General features: G+C 45.4%; 1 protein-coding gene across 2 annotated transcripts in view; it reads right to left on the reverse strand.

Annotated features, from left to right (window-relative positions):
• The window catches only part of LPIN2 (lipin 2), a 105,061-nt gene that overhangs the window by 57,146 nt on the left and 28,341 nt on the right, over nucleotides 1-19,574 (reverse strand). Inside the window, exon 1 of one of the 2 annotated variants that reach the window (XM_040434301.1) lies at nucleotides 18,725-18,940. The exons of the other annotated variant lie outside the window; for it this stretch is intronic. Within the exon in view, the coding sequence (XP_040290235.1) occupies nucleotides 18,725-18,814 (90 nt within the window). The 5' untranslated portion in view covers nucleotides 18,815-18,940. Of the gene's footprint in view, nucleotides 1-18,724; nucleotides 18,941-19,574 lie in introns of those variants that run through there. 2 annotated transcript variants of the gene reach the window in all.

The following is a 19,574-nucleotide window of genomic DNA, read 5'->3' on the forward strand; positions in this document are numbered from 1 at the left end:
TGTGTGTCAGGACGGATCCGTTTGGCTCAGTTTCATCAGACGGACAACAAAACGCTGCAAGCAACGTTTCGGTGTCCGCCTCCAAAGCGGAATGGAGACCGAACGGAGGCAAACTGATGCATTCTGAGCGGATCCTTTTCTACTCAGAAGGCATTGATTGGAGGAAAACTGATCCGTTTTGGACCGCTTGTGAGAGCCCTGAACGGATCTCACAAACGATAAGCCAAAACGCCAATGTGAAAGTAGCCTAATGCAACAAGGAAGAGAGTCTCTCCAATATGGCCGCCCCATGTTTTTAAAAATAAAAAGCTACAACATGGGGGGGGGATTTCTCCTGTAGAAAAGACTACAGAATTTAAAATAATTAAATAGTACATAAGACAAGGTTTTATGAGAGTTTAAGGCTCCATTCCCACGTCCACAAGTGTGGTCCGCAGACCCATTCATTCTCTATGATGACGGAATGGATGCGGAGAGCACACCATGTGCGCTCCGCATTTCTGGAGCGCGGCCCCGATCTTCCGGTCCGCAGCTCCGCAAGAAAATAGAGCATGTCCTATTCTTGTCCGCAATTGTGGACAAGAATAGGCGTTTCTATGGGGGTGCCGGCCGGGTGTATTACGGATGCACTACGGACATCTGAATGGAGCCTTCTACTTATGACTTCTCCTCTGGTTAGGTCATCAGTATCTGATTGGTGGGGGGTCTGACACCCAAGACCCCTGCAGATTAGCTGTTTGAGAAGGCTCCGGTGCTCGGAGTAGCGCATCGGCCTTCTCTCTGTTTTTCCTAGGCCATGTGGCGTCACGTTTATGTGTCACGTGGCCTAGGAGCAGCTCAGCCCAATTCAAGTGAATGGAGCTGAGTAAAATACAAAGGACAGCCGCTATACCATGTACAGCACTGTGCTTGGTAAGCTGCGAGAAGTCAGTGGTGCCTACTGGAGCGCTGCTGCCTTCTCAAAGCAGCTGATCGGCGGGGGTCCCAGATGTCGGACCCCCACCGATGAGATACTGATGACCTATCCAGAGGGTCATCAGTAAAAAATAAAAATCTCGGAAAACCCCTTTAATCAGGTTCATCAGATGAAGGACTCATTTTAAAAAGGATAAAACTACATTCAGTGGTTTCTATGTTGTTGCTGATCTGTGATATTGTCACGGTAGGTAGGTAAGCAGGGAAATTACCAAACACAGGGAAAACAAACAATACAATTGACTAGGCCCAAAAGCAAGGGAGAAAAGGGTCACCTCCTAGCAATCCCTAAGGCTTTCCATACACTGCTGTGCACATGTGCATACCCTAATGGTGGATATGCACATGCCCTCGTGCCTAAGTCTATACACCCTGGGAAAACCCTGAGCAGTAGGGAAAAGGGAAGAGGCGACCAGCTTCTTCAAACAGGAGGAAGCAAGCGTCTCCCTAGAGGCCTAGATAAAAGACACCAAGGGAAGAAACAGAGAGGACTTCTCTTGAGCTGAGCTGGAGCAGACGATCCACAACACATCCAGAGCCCACAGGAATGAACTATAACCCGCACAGGCCACTGGGAGAAGGAGGAATAATAGCCTCACTAACAATCAACTCAGTACACCTGAGGGAAGGTGGATCCAGCTCAAACCCAAACCAAAACAAAGAAAGGAGTCAGACATGTGCAGCCAGTCTGACAGATCTCCGCACATTCACAGGGCAAGGTGTGACAGATATTAAAACATAAAGCACATGGTGTCTGATCTGCCAGCAGCAATGTATAGAGCAGGAGGAGCTGAGCAGATAGAGATAAAGTTTTATGGAAAATGTTATTTTGAAATCCTTGGTGACCAAGCAATTTTCTTCATTTTTCATTGTCGCATTCCAAGAGCTATAACTTTTTTAAGTTGCCGTTGAGCAGTATGAAGGCTTGTTTTTTTAAGGAAAAAGTTGTAGTTTTTTGGGTCCACTTAACTTTGTCTGGGTCAGTACCATTACAGTGATACCAAATACATAAAGTTTTTAATTTTAATTTTTTTTAAATTGTATTACTTTTGCACAATAAAAGCTTTTTTTTTTTCAAAAAAGAACATTTTTTTTGCATCGCTGCATCCCAAGACCTATACTTTTTTTTCTATGGAACTGTGCGAGGGGTTGATTTTTGTTGGACAACGTGCAGTTTTTATCCCATTTTGTGGTGGCGATTACGTAATTTATCGTGCAAATCAAATGATGTAATATTTTATCACTAGCTGCTATACTACAACATCAGCACCCCGCAAACTAATTGGCCGGGTGCCAACGACTTATTGACTGCGGCATCTTAGGGGTTTAACAGCTCAGACCCGAGCTTTTGCAGATTTGGGCTGTTAGTGCCTACTCTCTGCTGCACGGGAGACCTGCGCATGTCACGCCCTGCCCTGTGGGTGTTCTGAGGAGATCTGTCAGAATTGCTGCAGTTACTCGATCGGACAGTTTGTTTTGTTGTGGGTTTGAAGTTTGAACAGACCTCCCCCAGGTGTCGTACTTTAGGTAATTAGTGAGGCTATTTATTCCTCCCTCTCCCTATAGCCTTTGCGGGTTATATTTCTTCCTTGTTTAAGCTCTGGAAGTTTTGGTGGATTGTCTGCTCCAACTCATCTATAGATAACTCCTTTTCCCTTTTTCCTTTTGTGTCTGTTTTTACTAGGCCCCTAGAGTGACGCTAGCTCCTCCGGTTGTTGAAGGAGCTGGGTGTCTCTTTCCCTCTTCCCTACAGCTGAGGGTTTGGTCCAGTGTGTTACAGCTTTAGGTACGTGGGCATGTGGATATCTACCATTGAGATATGCACATGGGCATAGCAGCGTAGGGAAAATCTTTTAGGGATTGCTAGGAGGTGACCCCATTGTTCCCTAGCTTTTGGGGCCTAGTCAGTTATGTTTGCTTTGCTGTGTTCTGTTTCCTTCCCTTATCTTACCTACCGTGACAGCGCAGCACTTAGACTAGGACGTTGTAAAGAGGCGGCAGCCTAGCCTAAGGCACGTTAGTGATCGCCATAAAAAGGTGTACTGGTGGTCACCAACGGGTTACTAAATGCTCACTCTATGTTTAGGAGTCAGGTGGGTGGTCCTATGCACTGACACAATCATCTCTGTATGTACCCGTACACAGGAAATACTATCAAGCACCGAGTAGGACTGCCCACATGACTCCTAAGATCAGAAGGAGTAAAAATTACAATGAAAAGACAAGTTATACTGATTCTTTGCTCACAAAAATCTACATCTGCCCCGGCTGTGTAACATGCTGCCCACCTTTCATACTGCATGTACAACATGCGCCAAAACTGACAAAAGATTCAGATGACCACAGACAAGGAAAGGGAACCCAACATAGATTGGGACATCTGTCCATAACCTGGGTTTCAAACAACTTTTGGTTTATTAATTTAAAGGTGCATTTTCTCGAAACAGGTTATTTACCCAAGTAGCACAGACTATAAGGTCTCATGAACACGACCGTATTTTCCATGCATGTGATATCTGCATTATTTGAGGATAGCACGTGTACCTATTCGTTTCTATAGGGACACATATCCGTACTTTCTGCAGATCTGTGTAGCTGTTCCACAAATAATAGAATATGTCCTGCTCTTGACTGTATTGTGCATGAGAAGTGTATCCCTATTTTGCAGACATGTGGTTTATGGATTGATGTAAATACAGTTCTGGGATGTGGGGGTGGAGGGTCATTTATCAAGCTGGTGTAAAGTAGAACTGGCAACTGGAGTTGCCCATAGCAAAAAAATCTGATTCCTCCTTTCATTTTCCAAAGGAGCTGTCCAAAATGAAAGGTGGAATCTGATTGGTTGCTAAGGGCAACTAAGCCAGTTCTACTTTACACCAGTTTGATAAATGACCCCCATGGTCTTGTGCACTTAGCCTAAGCAAAAGTCAAAAAAATAAATAGTAGGCATATATTTATTTTTTGGGTATTCTACTCCTTCTGTAATGGGAAAACCTTGGGTTTTAGACACATTGCCAGGAGCTGTGAGAGTGAATGGGATGGGGTGCTGGACAGTTGAATCTGATGATCTCATGATGTTTTTCAGCATACCTTTTGTAACTCTACCACCTACTATCGATCGGTCTAACTGTAGTTCCAGATATACAAAGTCCAAGAAAATACATATTTCTATAGAAAATAACACTACAAAGCTGAGCTTTGTAGTAGTTATGCAAGAGATAACGCCATCACGCATACATTATGTACAAAGGGAACAAAAACATCCAGACTGCAGGCTTTACCCCCTTTAGGCTACATTCACACCAGCATCCTTGTTCCGCTGTTCTGCACATAGGAACAGAACAATGAAAATAAAGTAAGTGTTGGATTTGCCAAGCAGCTGAAATTTAAAGGGTTTGTCCTGCAATTTATATTGAAGACCCATCGTCAGGATAGGTCATCAGTATCTGATTGGTGGGGTACGACACATGCTGGTCAGCTGTATGAAGAGGAGACGGTGCTGGGCAGAAGATGGCCATTTACACAGCACGTTCTGCTGCCCAGAAACGATGAACTCACCCGATGAACGTGCATTTTGTTTGTTCATAGGGTGTTACTTCTTATTTTTATATGCAAGTATTTATCTATATATTTTTTTTTTTATCTTGGGAGGACATTTCGGGGCTTTGGAACCAATAACTAGTTTTCCATAAAGTTATGGTGCCAAGTTCCAATATTTTCCGCACACAACGTTTGGTCATTCCAGGATAAAGTATTGTAACCTGAAGGAGCACTTTATGAGCCAGCCCACAACCTGTTACACAACCTGCCCCAATGTTCGCCATCAATAAACACAAAGGTCATACATTCTTTTATCAGATACGAGGATAGGATACTATGTACACAGCAATCACAACGATAACACATATTTACCTTCCATAACATCTGCAGGAACCAGCATGAAAAAAGTGAACCCTGAGGCTGGAATCCTATAGGACATTTGTGGGTCAGGTTTTTGAGTTAACAAAAGGAGAGGATCCCAAAAATAAGGAAGACTATAAAAGAAAAGACGAGTGTTCCACATAAAAGGCACACCTATCTGAACTGTACAACAGTATCAATCTGATAATTCACTTTCTATAGAAAAGTCTCCATTTATGTAACAGAAAGTACGGTACATGATATGGCTAAAAGAATGTGAACACCCCTCATTTAAAGGGGTTGTCCACGACAAGAGCTGAACCCAGACATATCCCCTTCATCCCCCACTCAGCCCCTCTGACATGAAGATCAGAGAATTTCAAAAGTGTCTCACATCAATGCTTGACCTCATAAATGCTCTTCTAGCTAGGTGGACACAAATTATGACAAACCCTCCTGAAAAATCTTTTAGAAAGCTTTCCCAGAAGAAAGGAGGCTGTTATACACCCATAGTTGTGGAATGGGATGTTGAACAAGCTTGAAGGGGTTGTCCGGTTTCAGAGCTGAACCCGGACATATCCCTTTCTTACCCCACTCAGCCCTCTGACATAAGCATACATGTCTTACCTGGGCTAAGGAGAAAAAGGACTGGACTGTTGCTCAGTGGTCAAAAGTCCTGTTTTCAGATGAAAGTAAATTTTGCACTTTATTTGGAAATCAAGGTCCCAGAGTCTGGAGGAAGAGTGGAGAGGCACACCATCCAAGTGGCTTGGAGGTCCAACATGAAGTTTCCACAGTCAGTGACGGTTTGGGGAGCCATGCCATCTGTTGGTGTTGGTCCACTGAGTCCAAAGTCAGCAGAGTTGTCTACCAGGAAATTTTAGAGCACTTCATGCTTCCCTCTGCTGACAAGGTTTATGAAGATGTTGATTTAATTTTCCAGCAGGATTTGGCACGTGTCCACATTTCCAAGAGTACCAATACCTGGTTTAATAACCACAGTATCACTGTGCTTGATTGGCCTGCAAACCTGCCTAACCTAAACCCCATAGAGCAGGGATGCTCAGCCTGCAGCCCTCCAGCTGTTTCAAAACTACAAGTCCTAGCAGGCCCTAATAGCTGTAAGCTGTGCAGGCATGCTGGGAATTGTAGTTTTGCAAAAGCTATAGGGCCGTAGGTTGGGCATCCCTGCCATAGACAGACAGACAGACAGACAATCTATTGGGTATGGTACAGAGGAAGATGAGATACCAGACCCTACAATGCAGACGAGTTGAAGGCCGCTAGTAAAATCAACCTGGGCTTCCATAACACCTCAGCAGTGCCACAGGCTGATCACCTCTATGCCACAACACACTGACGCAGTAATTCATGCAAAAGGATACCCAACCAAGTATTGAGTACATATATTTTACATACTTTTCAGTAGGTCAACATTTCTGTATTAAATTTTTTTTTTTTAATTGGTCTTATATAATATTCTACATTTCTGAGATACTGACTTTTGGGTTTTCATTAGCTGTAAGCCATAATAGTCAACATTAAAAGAAAAACGCTTAAAATAGATCACTCTGTGTGTAATAAGTCTATGGAATATACGAGTTCCAACCTTTGAATTGAATAACTGAAATAAGTTAACTTTTCGATGATATTCTAATTTATTGAGATGCACCTGAATGTTCCTGTAGAACGTTCTTGTAGAACATTCCAAGTCCTTCAGCCATTGGGATCCATGTCATAGTAAACAGAACTGGAACCAATTTGGTTGCTACAAGCTACGTTTTATATATCACATGCAGAATTTACATAATTATACATTGTACAGATTACTCATGTAGGTGTCCAAGCGGAAACATTTCAGGAAGTTCAGTAACTGACTTGTCATTAATTATCTCCATAACACAAAGAATTGTCATCATAATTACTGTCCTCAGGACATCGCCCTGGAAGCTCGCTGTGACAAAACATTTTGGCGCTCTAAATATGTTGGCAATGAATGAATGTACATGAACCCAATGGTCACAACAGTGTCACATGTCGATGCATCTGCTGCCTTCATAAAGAGCATTTCAAAGGACCCGATCATGAAAATAGTTTATCACATACTAATTATGTGAATATTCTATGTCATTTTAATATTTTTTTCAAACAAAAAACAGGTGGATGGTTTTCTGGATAAAATTTGTGAAGTCACTCCATATACTCTAACTCCTGTCCGGGCTCTTTAACTTCCTCCTCCTGTTTGAACTTTGAGAAAGTCAAGCGAGGCTGTTTGCTTAGGCTACTTTTTCACTCGCGTTTGGTGCGGATCCGTCATGGATCTGCACAGACTGATCCGTTCAGATAATACAACTGTCTACATCCGTTCAGAACGGATCCGTTTGTATTATCTTTAACATAGCCAGGACGGATCCGTCTTGAACACCATTGAAAGTCAATGGAGGAGAGATCCAATTTCTATTGTGCCAGATTGTGTCATAGAAAACGGATCCGTCCCGTTTGGCTCAGTTTCATCAGATGGACACCAAAACGCTGCAGGCAGCATTTTAGTGTCCCTCTCCAAAGCGGAATGGTGACTGAACGGAGGCAAACTGATACATTCTGAGCGGATCCTTTTCCATTCAGAATGGATTAGGGCAAAACTGATCCGTTTTGGACCATTGTGAGAGCCCTGAATGGATCTCACAAACGGAAAGTCAAAACGAGAGTGTAAAATAAGTCTCAGTCAGACCATTCACTGTGACCAGAGATGAAAATGGATGAGCGACTCAGTTACAGCATCACACTAATGGGTGCTCTTCTGTGGGCATCTTTATCTAGGCCTATCGAGAGAACAATAGAGCCGTCATACCATCATCCGATCCCTATAGTTAGGCCCAATTCACACATCAGTGCTTGCGAGCCAAAACCAGGTGCAGGTTTAAAACACCGGAGTCAATCTTTCCTTTATAGCTCATCTCTGCCTAGTCTCCACTTCTGGTTTTTGCTCACAATCACTGACAGAAACCACTGACCAAATACTGACTGTGTGAAAGTGGCCCGAGAGCTCATTCACATGACCGGTATGGTCGCTGTGCCCATGCTGTGGACCACTATTTCCTAGGGCACTGGCCGTATTAGCTCTAAGGTGTGAACCCACAGACTTGAATGGCTCCGCGATCTGCAAAATATGGCAAAAAGATAGGACATGTCCACTGGGACCCCCACCGATCAAAAGAATGGGGGCCCTGCACCTCCTGCAGCCCCCCTGAAATGAACGGAGCAGCTGGATGGGCATGCGTGCGCCTGCTCCATTCATTTCTAAGGAAATTCTGGAGATAGCCGAGTACCGAGCTTGCCTGTCTCCAGAACTCCCATACAAATGAATGGAGCAGCCACACACATGTGCGACCAGGTGCTGCGTTCATTTCAGGGGGCTGTAGGGGTTATGGGACCCCTGTTCTCGTGATTAGCAAGGGTCCCAGCGATAGGACCCCTTATGGGGACAGGGGAAAACAATCTAACCGGAATACCCCTTTAACTGAAAGCATGGCAGCAGCAGTAAATGTTCTAAAATAATGAAAGTAGTGATACTTAGGAGGACCTGTCACCACAAAATGCAATGCAGCCTGCAGGCAACATGTTATAGAGCAGGAGGAGCGGAGAAGAGCGATTGTAACTTGTACAGCTACCTCTCTATACACACTCATGGAGCATTTAGAAGCGCTGAGCAAGCAGGCAATTATCAGGAAGGGACAGATGATTTAATGTGCTTCACGAAAGATAATTTAATCTCATGAATAAGCATCTTGCTCCTTCCCCGGGCGATCGGCCATGTTTATCGGGAACGAGTGTTCGCAGTAACATTTGCTCTTGATCATCTACCTGACAATCTTGCGGTGTAAATCCGCCACTGCACAGGGAATGCCATCAATCACTGATAACACTCCCGCATGAATAATGAAGTCAGGAAGAGCCGAGATGTAAACGTATAAATTACAGGTTTTACTGAATCCATTTCCATAAACTGTATCTGCTCAGCTCCTCCTGCTCTATAACTCGCAGATTGCACTGCATTTTGTGGTGACAGGTCCTCTTTCACACTTTTCTCCCCTGTTGCGTCGTGCTGCGGGCCTTCCCGCCACCCTGTTTTCCTGGCTGCAGCAGTGATGGGCTGTGCACACATTAAATGGCAACATCTGTGTATGTGACGTGACTACTGAGGCCAGTGATTGGCTGCAGCGGTGATGTGGTGCGCACAGAAGGTCACTGCTGCAGCCAGAAAAATAAACAGTGGTGAGAAGGACTGCAGTAAGAAGCGACACGGGAGAAAAGTGTTAAGTATCAGCTCTTTTTGTTATTTTATCACATTTATTGCTGCTGCCAAATTTTATTTATTTCAGTTATCCTGTGAATAGGGGATACATTGTTACAGGATAACCCCTTTAATAAAAGAAAAATATACAGAGGCCAATGTACTGTACACTTGCAATAGTGTCGGTTTCACAGCATGCCTTTGGAGGGAGAGGAATTTAGGCCCCCCACAGAAGAAAGATGTATTATACAGGAGCCACTCATGAGACAGAATCCTCCATTGGCGGCCATGTTCCCAGTGCGAGCCGACACGCAGGACATGGGAATCATGCTCATTACTAGCTGCATGCTGGGACTTGTTAGCAGCACATGTGCAGCTACTAAAATAAATTGGCCAGCCCCTTTAAACTGCAGGAGGCCCTTATGTTGTGGGCATAATATGGACACTAAAAAGCACCCACATCACCGCCATCTGAAAGTGGACAATGTCTGATCATTTGAATGTTGGGGGGGCTCCACAGGGGACAATTTCTTTCCTATCACTGGCCTACGTCAAAGGTTTGCCAATCTGAAGACAGACAAGCAAAAGCTTGTTTGCAGGCTGATAAGATTATTTTATGCTGGCACATTATATGGGGGGGAAGTATTCATAGTAACGATCATTCATCCCCCATTCACTCTGCATCAGTCCATAAAAAACGAGGGACAATAGACTTGTATATTGTCGATCAATGCTCGTTTGGGGTGAAACTGCCCTGCACAGCACTCCTGTGGGGGGTCCCAGCTCTTGGTCCCAGTGGGGGGTTCCCACAAGATCTCTGCATTTGGCCTGTTTTTCCTACCTTAATATGGCTGCTTAGAAACTACAGCAGATTGGCATTATCACTAAATGTTCAGCAGATCCTGCATGACTATGTGAAAGTAAAAGTAGCAACTTTTTAGAGTGAAAGTAAAAGTTATCACATTTTAAGTTTCACGATGAGCACTAAATAGCCAGGGATACGTGACACAAAACACGGGAAGAACATGACCGATTAAAAACAATTTTCTGACTTAAAGGGGGAGTCAGAACAAAAAAACCGCAATTAGACTTACCGGTAATTCCGTTTCCTTGAATCCACCATGACGGCCCACCTTGAGAGATTGACCCTTGACCTCTGTAGGGGCAGGAACACATAGAGAGTTTAAGAACCCCCCACCCCTCCACCTCCTCAGTGCTTTACAATTACCCGAAAAGGTGGAACAAAAGTAAAAGGATATTAATCCATACCCTTAAACTCCTATCTATCCTAAAGTACGTAAGTATGAAAAGATATATTCGTAAGCATATATCTCCCCTTTTTTTTTTTTTTTTTTTTTTTTTTGGGAAGGGGAATAGTATGGGCCGTCATGGTGGATTCAAGGAAACGGAATTACCGGTAAGTCTAATTGCGGTTTTTCCATTTCATCCACCATGACGGCCCACCTTGAGACATAACAGATAACTAAAAGGGTGGGGATAACGCCTGTAAAACCCTCCGGCCGAAAAGAGTTTCATTCGAATCCGGAAGATTAAGACGGTAATGTTTTACAAAGGTATTGGTGCTTGACCAGGTTGCAGCCTTGCAAATCTGGTCAAGCGAGACTCCTCCTTTCTCAGCCCAAGAGGAGGCAGTGGCCCTAGTAGAGTGGGCCTTAACATTATCAGGACTGGGTATATTCTGGAACCTGTAACAATGTTCAATGGTGGATCTGATCCATCTGGCTATGGAAGACCTAGCTAGTTTCTTTCCCTTATTTTTCCCCGAAAACTGAACAAGGAGATTGCCATCAACCCTAAAATCCCTGGTATAATCCAGGTACTGGATCACTGTATCCCTGACATCTAAGAGATGTAAATTAACACTAGACCCTGAAGATTCAGATCTGGGGATGGAAGGTAGAAAGATCTCCTGTTCCCGATGGAAGGGAGAGACTACTTTTGGGAGAAAACCTGGATCGAGAGTTAAACGGATGTGATCTTGGGTGATCTGGAGGTAGGGTTCCCTACAAGAAAGGGCCTGGATCTCTCCAATACGTCTTGCTGAGGTGATAGCAATTAAAAAGGCAGTTTTTAGGGAAAGGTGTTTTAAAGAGATTTCTGATAACGGTACGAAGGGAGGTTTTGTTAGGCCTTCTAGGACTATGTTAAGGTCCCAAGTAGGAGCCCTTGATTTCAGAGAGGGTCTCAATCTTGAAACCGCTCTAAAGAACTTCCTGATCCATCTGTGGTTAGCTAGGCTGCAGTCATAAAAGGAGCTGAGAGCAGAAACCTGGACTTTCAGGGTACTAGGTCTTAGGCCCAATTCCAAGCCGCACTGTAGAAAATCCAAGATCCTATTGATGGGAGGGGAGGAGGTGTCTGGGCGCTCCACTCCTAACCAGGAACAGTATCTCTTCCAGATCTTTAGGTAGATGGCAGACGTCACATTTTTCCTACTGGCCCTTAGGGTAGATATCACTTTTTCTGAAAGACCCCTGTTTCTTAATGTCTCGCTCTCAGGATCCAGACTGACAGTTTGAATATCCCGGGGTCTGGATGAAGTAGAGGGCCCTGGACTAGAACATCTTTCTGGAAAGGGATTTCCCATGGATCTTCCAGCGATAGCTGTTTTAGAGTGGAGAACCAACTCCTCTTCGGCCACAAAGGGGCTATTAAGATCAGAGTAGTTGGTTCCCCTAGGAGTTTCTGGATGACCCTGGGAAGAAGAGGTATTGGGGGGAAGGCGTAGGCCAGGTTCCAATTCCAGTGTATCGATAGGGCATCGATTGCCCAGGGTCTGTCTTCCCGGTTTAGGGAGCAGAAGCATTCCACCTGCGCATTCTTTCTGGAGGCGAACAAGTCTACCTCCGGACGGCCCCATCTTTCCGAGATCTTCCGGAAGATGTCCCTGTTCAGAGACCATTCTCCTGGATCTATCGTCCTCCTGCTCAGGAAATCTGCTATCGTATTTTCGCAGCCCTTTAGGTGGATGGCGGAGAGAGATAAGACGTTCTCTTCTGCCCAGGAGAAGATTCTTCTTGCTAACACACCCAAAGGCCGTGACCTTGTCCCTCCTTGATGTCGCAGATAGGCCACCGTTGTGGTGTTGTCGGACATTACTCTTAGGTGTTGCCCTTTTAAAAAACTCTCTCCCCTTACTAACGCCTCCAGGACTGCATACAGCTCTCTGTAGTTTGAGGATTTGACTCGTATCTCGGCTGGCCAGGAGCCCTGTAGAAGATGATCTCCAATCTTTGCACCCCAGCCTCCGAGGCTTGCGTCCGTGATAACCTGAACTGCCGGATGGTTCTGCCACTGTAGGCCTCCAAGCAGTCTTCCTCTTTCTTTCCACCAGTCTAGGTCTGTTTTTACGGCCTGCGGGATCCGGAAAGTCTTGTCCAGACTTACCTGCTTCCCGTCCCAGATGCCTAGGATCCAACTCTGGATCACCCTTGTGTGGCCTTGGCACCAGGCAACCGAAGGGATGCAGGCTGTTAGGCTTCCCAGGAGACTCATGGCCTTCCGGATGGAGCAACTGCGAGACCTCTGAAATGCTCGGATCTTTTCCACTAGAGTCGTGGCCTTGTCCCGAGGGAGGAAGGTTCTTAACAGGGATGAGTCCAGCTCCACACCCAGGAACCTTATTCTCCTGGATGGGATTAGGGTGGATTTCTTTAGATTTATGATCCAGCCGAGATTGTTTAGGAATTCCGAGAATCTTTGCGTAGCTCGGAGGTTCTCGGACTGTGTTTTGCCCAGAATCAGGAAGTCGTCGAGATATGGGATGATTGTAATTCCCTCTTGACGAAGATAGGCCACCATCTCTACTACTACTTTTGTGAAGACCCTGGGGGCCGAGGAGATACCGAAGGGAAGGGCCACATATTGAAAGTGATGGATTGATCCGTCTTGACCCTTTATAGCAAATCTTAGATACCTCTGAGAGAGATGATGAATGGGGACGTGGTAGTAGGCGTCCTTTAAATCGATCGATGTCATGAACGCCCCCTTCAGGATCAGGGGAATTATGGATGGGATTGTTTCCATCCTGAACCTCCTGTATAGAATGGACTTGTTTAGGGGTTTTAAGTTTATAATGGTGCGAAAGGATTGGTCTGGCTTTTTTATTAAAAAAAGGCTGGAATAAAACCCTCTCCTTTCCTCTGGGATAGGGACCCTTTGAATCACCCCTAGGTCCAAGAGGTCTTGGACGCCCTGCCAAATTTTTGGAAGTTCTGATCTGCGCTGGTGTGAGATGCAGAATCTTCCTGGGGGGACTGATGCGAATTCTATCTTGTAGCCCTGAGAGATTACATTTAGAACCCAGGGATTTGAAGTTACCTGTTTCCAGGAAGATAGAAAACCCATCAGTCGCCCCCCTACTCTGGCGTCACTGCTGTTTGTTTGGTCTATTTTGGGGGTTGAGTATGAAGCCTCTTCCTCTCCCTCCTTTGGGATAGCTCCATCGGCCAGTTTTCCCTTTCCCCCTGTAGGATCTCTGCTGAGGCTGGAATTGACGAAAGGGCTTCTTTTTAGAATCTTTCTCCTCTGGGAACCCCTTTTTCTTGTCTGCTGCCCCCTCTAGGATTTTATCCAAAGTGGGACCGAAGACAAATTCCCCTGAGAAGGGGATGGAGCAGAGTTTAGCCTTGGAAGCCTTGTCCCCGGACCAGGCCTTCATCCATAACGCCCGCCGGGCTGCATTAGAAAGAGCCGCATCCTTGGCTGAGAAGCATCGGCCAGAAATGCAGTGGCGGAGCGTAGAAGAGGGAGCGAGTCTCTGATCTCTTCTCTTGGGGTTTTATTTTTCAGGTGTACGTCCAACTCCCCTAGCCATATATACATTGCTCTAGCAACAGAAGTAGCAGCGATATTAGTCTTGACCCCAAACATGGCTGATTCCCAGGATTTTTTTAGGAGCCCGTCCGCCTTTCTATCCATAGGATCGTTCAACTGTGAGGAGTCTTCAAAGGGTAGAGCGGTCTTCTTTACTACCTTAGCCACTTGTAGATCCACTTTAGGGGTCTGATTGTAAAGTTTGCATTCAGTCGGATCAAAGCAGAGCCTGTTTCTGAACTCCTTAGGAACGCCTAACCTCTTCTCCGGGTCTGACCATTCTTCCATTATCATCTCCTTTATATTTTCATTAATGGGAAAAACTATAGGGGATTTAGATCTAAGGCCCCCAAACATTTCGTCTTGTACCGTACGAGGTTTAGGGGTATCCTCGATACCCATTGTGGATCTAACTGCTCTCAGCAGCTCCTCCATTTCATCAGCAGAGAAGAAATATTTTTTATCCTCGTCCGGAATTTCCCCGTCAGACAAGGGTTCCTCATTAGGAAATTGTCTGGATGAGATGGAAGCCACTTCCACCTCCTCGCCCTCAGAGGAGGAGATAGCGGACAACTTGCGTTTCTTGGAGGGGATAGGAGTACTAGCGGGGGTTGTCAGGGTGGCTAAAGAGGACTTAATTTCGTCTGCAATAAAAGATTTCATTTCAGACAGAATATCTGGTTGTTCTTCTTTCCAAATTTCCGATGTGCAAGATTTGCACAACCTTTTTTTGTAGTTCTCAGGGAGACGCTTAGAACAAGCGCAGCATTTTAGGAGTTTGGACTTTGGCTTTGACTCCTTGCTGCCCTGGAGAGGAAACAACCAGATATGCCAATTAGAATTTCAATGTCAAAAGACTGAAATATATACCCCCCAGAAGGGGACTCACGGTACTGGCAGTAGTGGGATCAGGGCCTTCCTGGCGGGGAGCAGGTGTCTCAGACATCGCGGTGCTGCAGGCAAGAGCTGGAGGGAACCGCGGTCTACTTTCCTTTTCAAATTTCCCGGCGTCTGACGTCATCAAGCTGCGCCTCTAGTGACGGCAAGAGCCGGTGCCACACGAGCCTATGAGAGGATGCGTGCGGCGTCCGGCCTGCCTCCTCGCCGTACCTGCTCCCCCAGCCGGTCACAAGCGCACAGCATGCAGAGGAAGAACGTCGCATACCGCACACCGCGCGCCCGTGAATCCGGCACCCCCGACTGCTTCCCTAAGGAGGGAAGGAAGTACGAGAGGTATGGGGGAGGGCCACAGGCCTCAGCATAGGCCGAGACGAGGGTCCTCGATGTTCCAAGCTGGCCAGCCTTAGCCCATGCCGCGGGAGGCCAGCTGGAGAACCTGCAAAGTAAAAACTAACGATGTAATCCTCCCTGAGGAGGATCCTCTCCACGTGTTGGCCCCTGTAGGGGCAGGAAGCACTGAGGAGGTGGAGGGGTGGGGGGTTCTTAAACTCTCTATGTGTTCCTGCCCCTACAGAGGTCAAGGGTCAATCTCTCAAGGTGGGCCGTCATGGTGGATGAAATGGAAAAAATGCAGGCATCAGCAAAAGAAGCAATACTTACCATTTTTTCCCCAGGAAAGAAAACTGCCAATTATGACTATGACTTATTATTTTATCACATTTACAGCTGTTCCCCAAGTTTTTATTTCACTCAGAAAACCACTTTAAAGTCTCATTTTCACACGTCAGTGTTCAAATCTGTGAGCAGGTGGTCAGTGATGCATCCGTGAAGGATCTGTGTTGGGTCCGTGTGTCCGTTTTTTTTCCTGTCTGTGTTGCATCAGTGTTTCACTGACACTGAGCAGCTGAAAAATAATTTTCAAAGCATCTCTTCTTAATGATTGGTGAAATACGGATGGCATCCGGGGTTTTCACGGACCCATAGACTATAATGGACGTGATTGATCCGTGAACATGACCAAAATAAAGCATGCATCCGTGCTAAAAACACGGACCCACGGACAGTGCTAAAACACTGATGTGTAAATACACACATTAAGGCCTCATGCACACGGCCATTGTTTTGGTCTGCATCCGAGCCGCAGTTTTGGCGGCTCGGATGCGGACCCATTCACTTCAATGGGGCTGCAAAAGATGCGGACAACACTCCGTGTGCTGTCCGCATCCGTTACTCCGTTCCATGGTCCGCAAAAAAAATATAACCTGTCGTATTCTTGTCCGCACTTTGCGGACAAGAATAGGCAGTTATATTAAAGGCTGTCCGTGCCGTTCTGCAAATTTCGGAACGCACACGGACGCCATCCGTGTTTTGCGGATCCGCGAATTGCAGACCACAAAAACACACTACGGTCATGTGCATGTAGCCTAAAATGAATGGGGACGTGTGCTGTCTGTGGAGAACACATACAGCACACATCCGTGAAACACTGACGTGTGAATGAGGCTTAAGGGTGTGACCACACGGTCAGGTTTCCTGATGCAGTTTTGGAAGAAAGAAGAAGAAGGAAGAAGAAGATCCACTGCTGATCCACTGCTGATGTTGGCTTCTAAAACCTGACCGTATGGTCGTACCCCAACGGGGGAGAGATGGACTCATCGTTCACCACACCAGATTAGTTATCTCTGCTCCTGCCACTATGAAGAATAATGGCTAGGACTACTTCCGTATTCAGCTGTACATGGATTTCTTACTGCAGGACTTCTGTAGGAAATAACTATACAGCACAATGGTGTCTGAAACCAGGATTTCTATTGGGACCCAGCTCCAATGAAAAACCAGCTCTTCAACAAAGATACGGATAATAGTGTAACAAAACCAGCAGTTGCGTCAGCAGGACGAGCTCAGGACTGGGTTTTAGTTCCCACTCCCTTACCAGCTTCTATATGAACATGCAAACTCAGTCCAATCATGATCCACCATGGGGAACTGACACACAAAGGTTCAAGCAGAGGTTGCAGTTTTACTCCCTAAAAAATGTCTAATGTGTATGAATACGCACAATGATATCACGGCCATTGAGGAGCGCACTGAGTGCTGTGAACGGTACAGGCGGTACAGCAATACCGCTGGTGCCTGAAAGCTCCAATAACAGAGCTCCGTACAGTACAGAGCTTTGTTTTTAGGGAGGAGGCTGCTGATTTGCTAGTATCAGTGGGCTGCCGTGCCATTGGCTGCTCCTTTCACGCCCCCCTTCTACCGCGCGCTGAACACACAGCAGCATCAGCTTCCTTTTCAGTTATTATAAAAACGGGAAGCACGCGCCACTGCCAACTGCTCATGAAGTGCCAGGGACAGCATGGTAGGAACGGAGCCTCTGCTGAGCAAAGACCATGCCCAGGTGATGTGACACCAGAAGTCCCAGCGTGCCCTACTTTGATAGACCTTTGAGACTCTTAACACTACTATTAACATAAGGTCATCTAGAGAAACAGCAGGTTTTTTTAATTCTTTTTTTTCCTTTAGGTGTTTAGGTATTAGAGCAATCAAATGAAAGTTGTTTTAACATAAGGGTCAGAAACAGGCTTTTGTTTAGCCTCTTGGCTATTAGTTTTTCTATGTAAGTACCCTGGACCACTGAGAGGTCTATTTTCTGTATGGTTTAAGTATGGAGCGTTAGTGTCCAGAGATAACAGAGAGGACTATACGGTACACTATATTGTGCAAGAGTCCAATATATCGTGTATAAGACGGTCCTATAACTGCCTCCTGTGCATTCATCCCACATCCCACCCAATGCCACAACCATCAGACGTCCCTGTTGAATTCTTATTCCATTGAGTTTTGCACAATCTACTGCTCCGACAGATTTTGTGCTTCAAGAAAGGTAGGAATTTAGTCTTCTAAAAGATACAGTTAAAATGGTCAAAATTTGCTATTTCTGCATGGAAGACATTATAAAGGAGACTGGTAATGGTTTCCCTGCATGAATAGCAACCCCTTGTTATGTAGCACTACGTATTATATATATATTTTAATAACTGCAATTTTCGGACTCCTCCTCGGCTAAAAATACTCCTCAAAAATGGTAAGAGGCGTATTTTTACTGTTCCGGAAAAAGAAAATGTAGTGCGACCTCTGGGTTCAGGCATGCTGCAATTTGACATGCCAGATCCTTGTAGCCCCCACCAGCACATGCCATTTGGAGAAAATCAAATGTGTATGATGGCATTTTGACCACTACAGTATATCCAACCTTTCAGATGCGTGTAGGCACCTCACAAAGTTTACCCTCTTTCATATCAGCGTTTCTTATTTCCATTATTCTGCTCCGTTATAGGAGCAGGCCAACAGAAATAACAGAAGTGCTGGATTCGGCACATAATTGAAGTAAACAGAGCCAAACAGACTCCACTGACTATAACGGGATCCATTTGGGCGAATGCTTTTTTCTAATGGAGAAAAAAGTTCTACATGCAAGGCGTTTCTTGTCCACTATTTTTAATGAATTCTGGGAAGAAGGGCCCCGAATGGAGCCGCAAAAAGAAAATGTGAACGTAGCATTAGTCTTCTCACACATCCCTTTTTCAGAATGAGATCCCTGGGTGATCAGCGGATTACCTTGGATCCTAATCCTGGTACTCACCCAGAAAAATCAGGTGGAACATGTGCCCAGCCAAGCTTTTGGTCTGCAGTGGGGACATGATATCCATAGAGATTATCCCAATACTTCCTCAATAGTAAACTTCTAGGAACAGAGGCTACCTGCCCATTGAGATTTCCCAACCCAGTGCTAAAAGGTACAAGATATGGAGAACTTACCAGCAGACTACCGGAGGTCCCCGCTTGGTCACCTTCGTAATCAGAATCTTCTGTAAATTCAGATTCATGATTGCTATCTAACTGGAACATTGCACATTCTATCCAACACTACACTGCGGTATAATACCACCATATAAGTATATAGTCCTCTCACTACCCCCGTACACTTGCTTAGGTCTGCCTGGCTCGTGAGAAACAGACTGTTACAACCCTCTTAGCTCTAGCTGTGGCTTGTGAAGGAAATCGCTTTCGTATTGAGGCATATCATCTGAGAGACCAATAGTTTCACTTTACACCAGAACCTCCTTCATGTATGTGGAGACAACAACCTGAGCATGCACTCTTAGGTACAGGGCATGGCCTTGTACTCAGGCACATGCTGTGCGCTTGCATTTCTACGAAAGCCGCATATTAAGTTAATGATTCTTTCCTACTTCTTGGCACTATTTGTTTCCCCATTAATACAATGAGATGATAAAGTCGCTGCGCTTCTGTCTAGTATGGCCGTTTGTGTGTTATCCACTACAAGGCACGTTATGGGTCAGTTCACACCAGTGTTGTATCTGAAAACCTGCTTGAATACATATAGAGGAGGAGGTGAGCTGTGACCATGACCCATCTTGAATGTCAATCTTATGACTGCTGAGAGGGACCTCCATAGAAGAGGAAGTGTCAGGTATTATTAGGCTTAGTGGCAAGCAGGAAAACTGCAGGATTTAAAAAATAATAATATAGATCAGGACATGGAAAGTACACTAAACATGAGAAGTCAGCTGGGGAGTATTAAAAAAAAAAAAAACAACACCGCTCAACAGTCCTGGTATTCCACCGTCGCGGCTCCCATCTGCTA

Source organism: Bufo bufo, chromosome 5 (genome assembly GCF_905171765.1).
Source record: "Bufo bufo chromosome 5, aBufBuf1.1, whole genome shotgun sequence".
Classification (NCBI taxonomy): domain Eukaryota; kingdom Metazoa; phylum Chordata; class Amphibia; order Anura; family Bufonidae; genus Bufo; species Bufo bufo.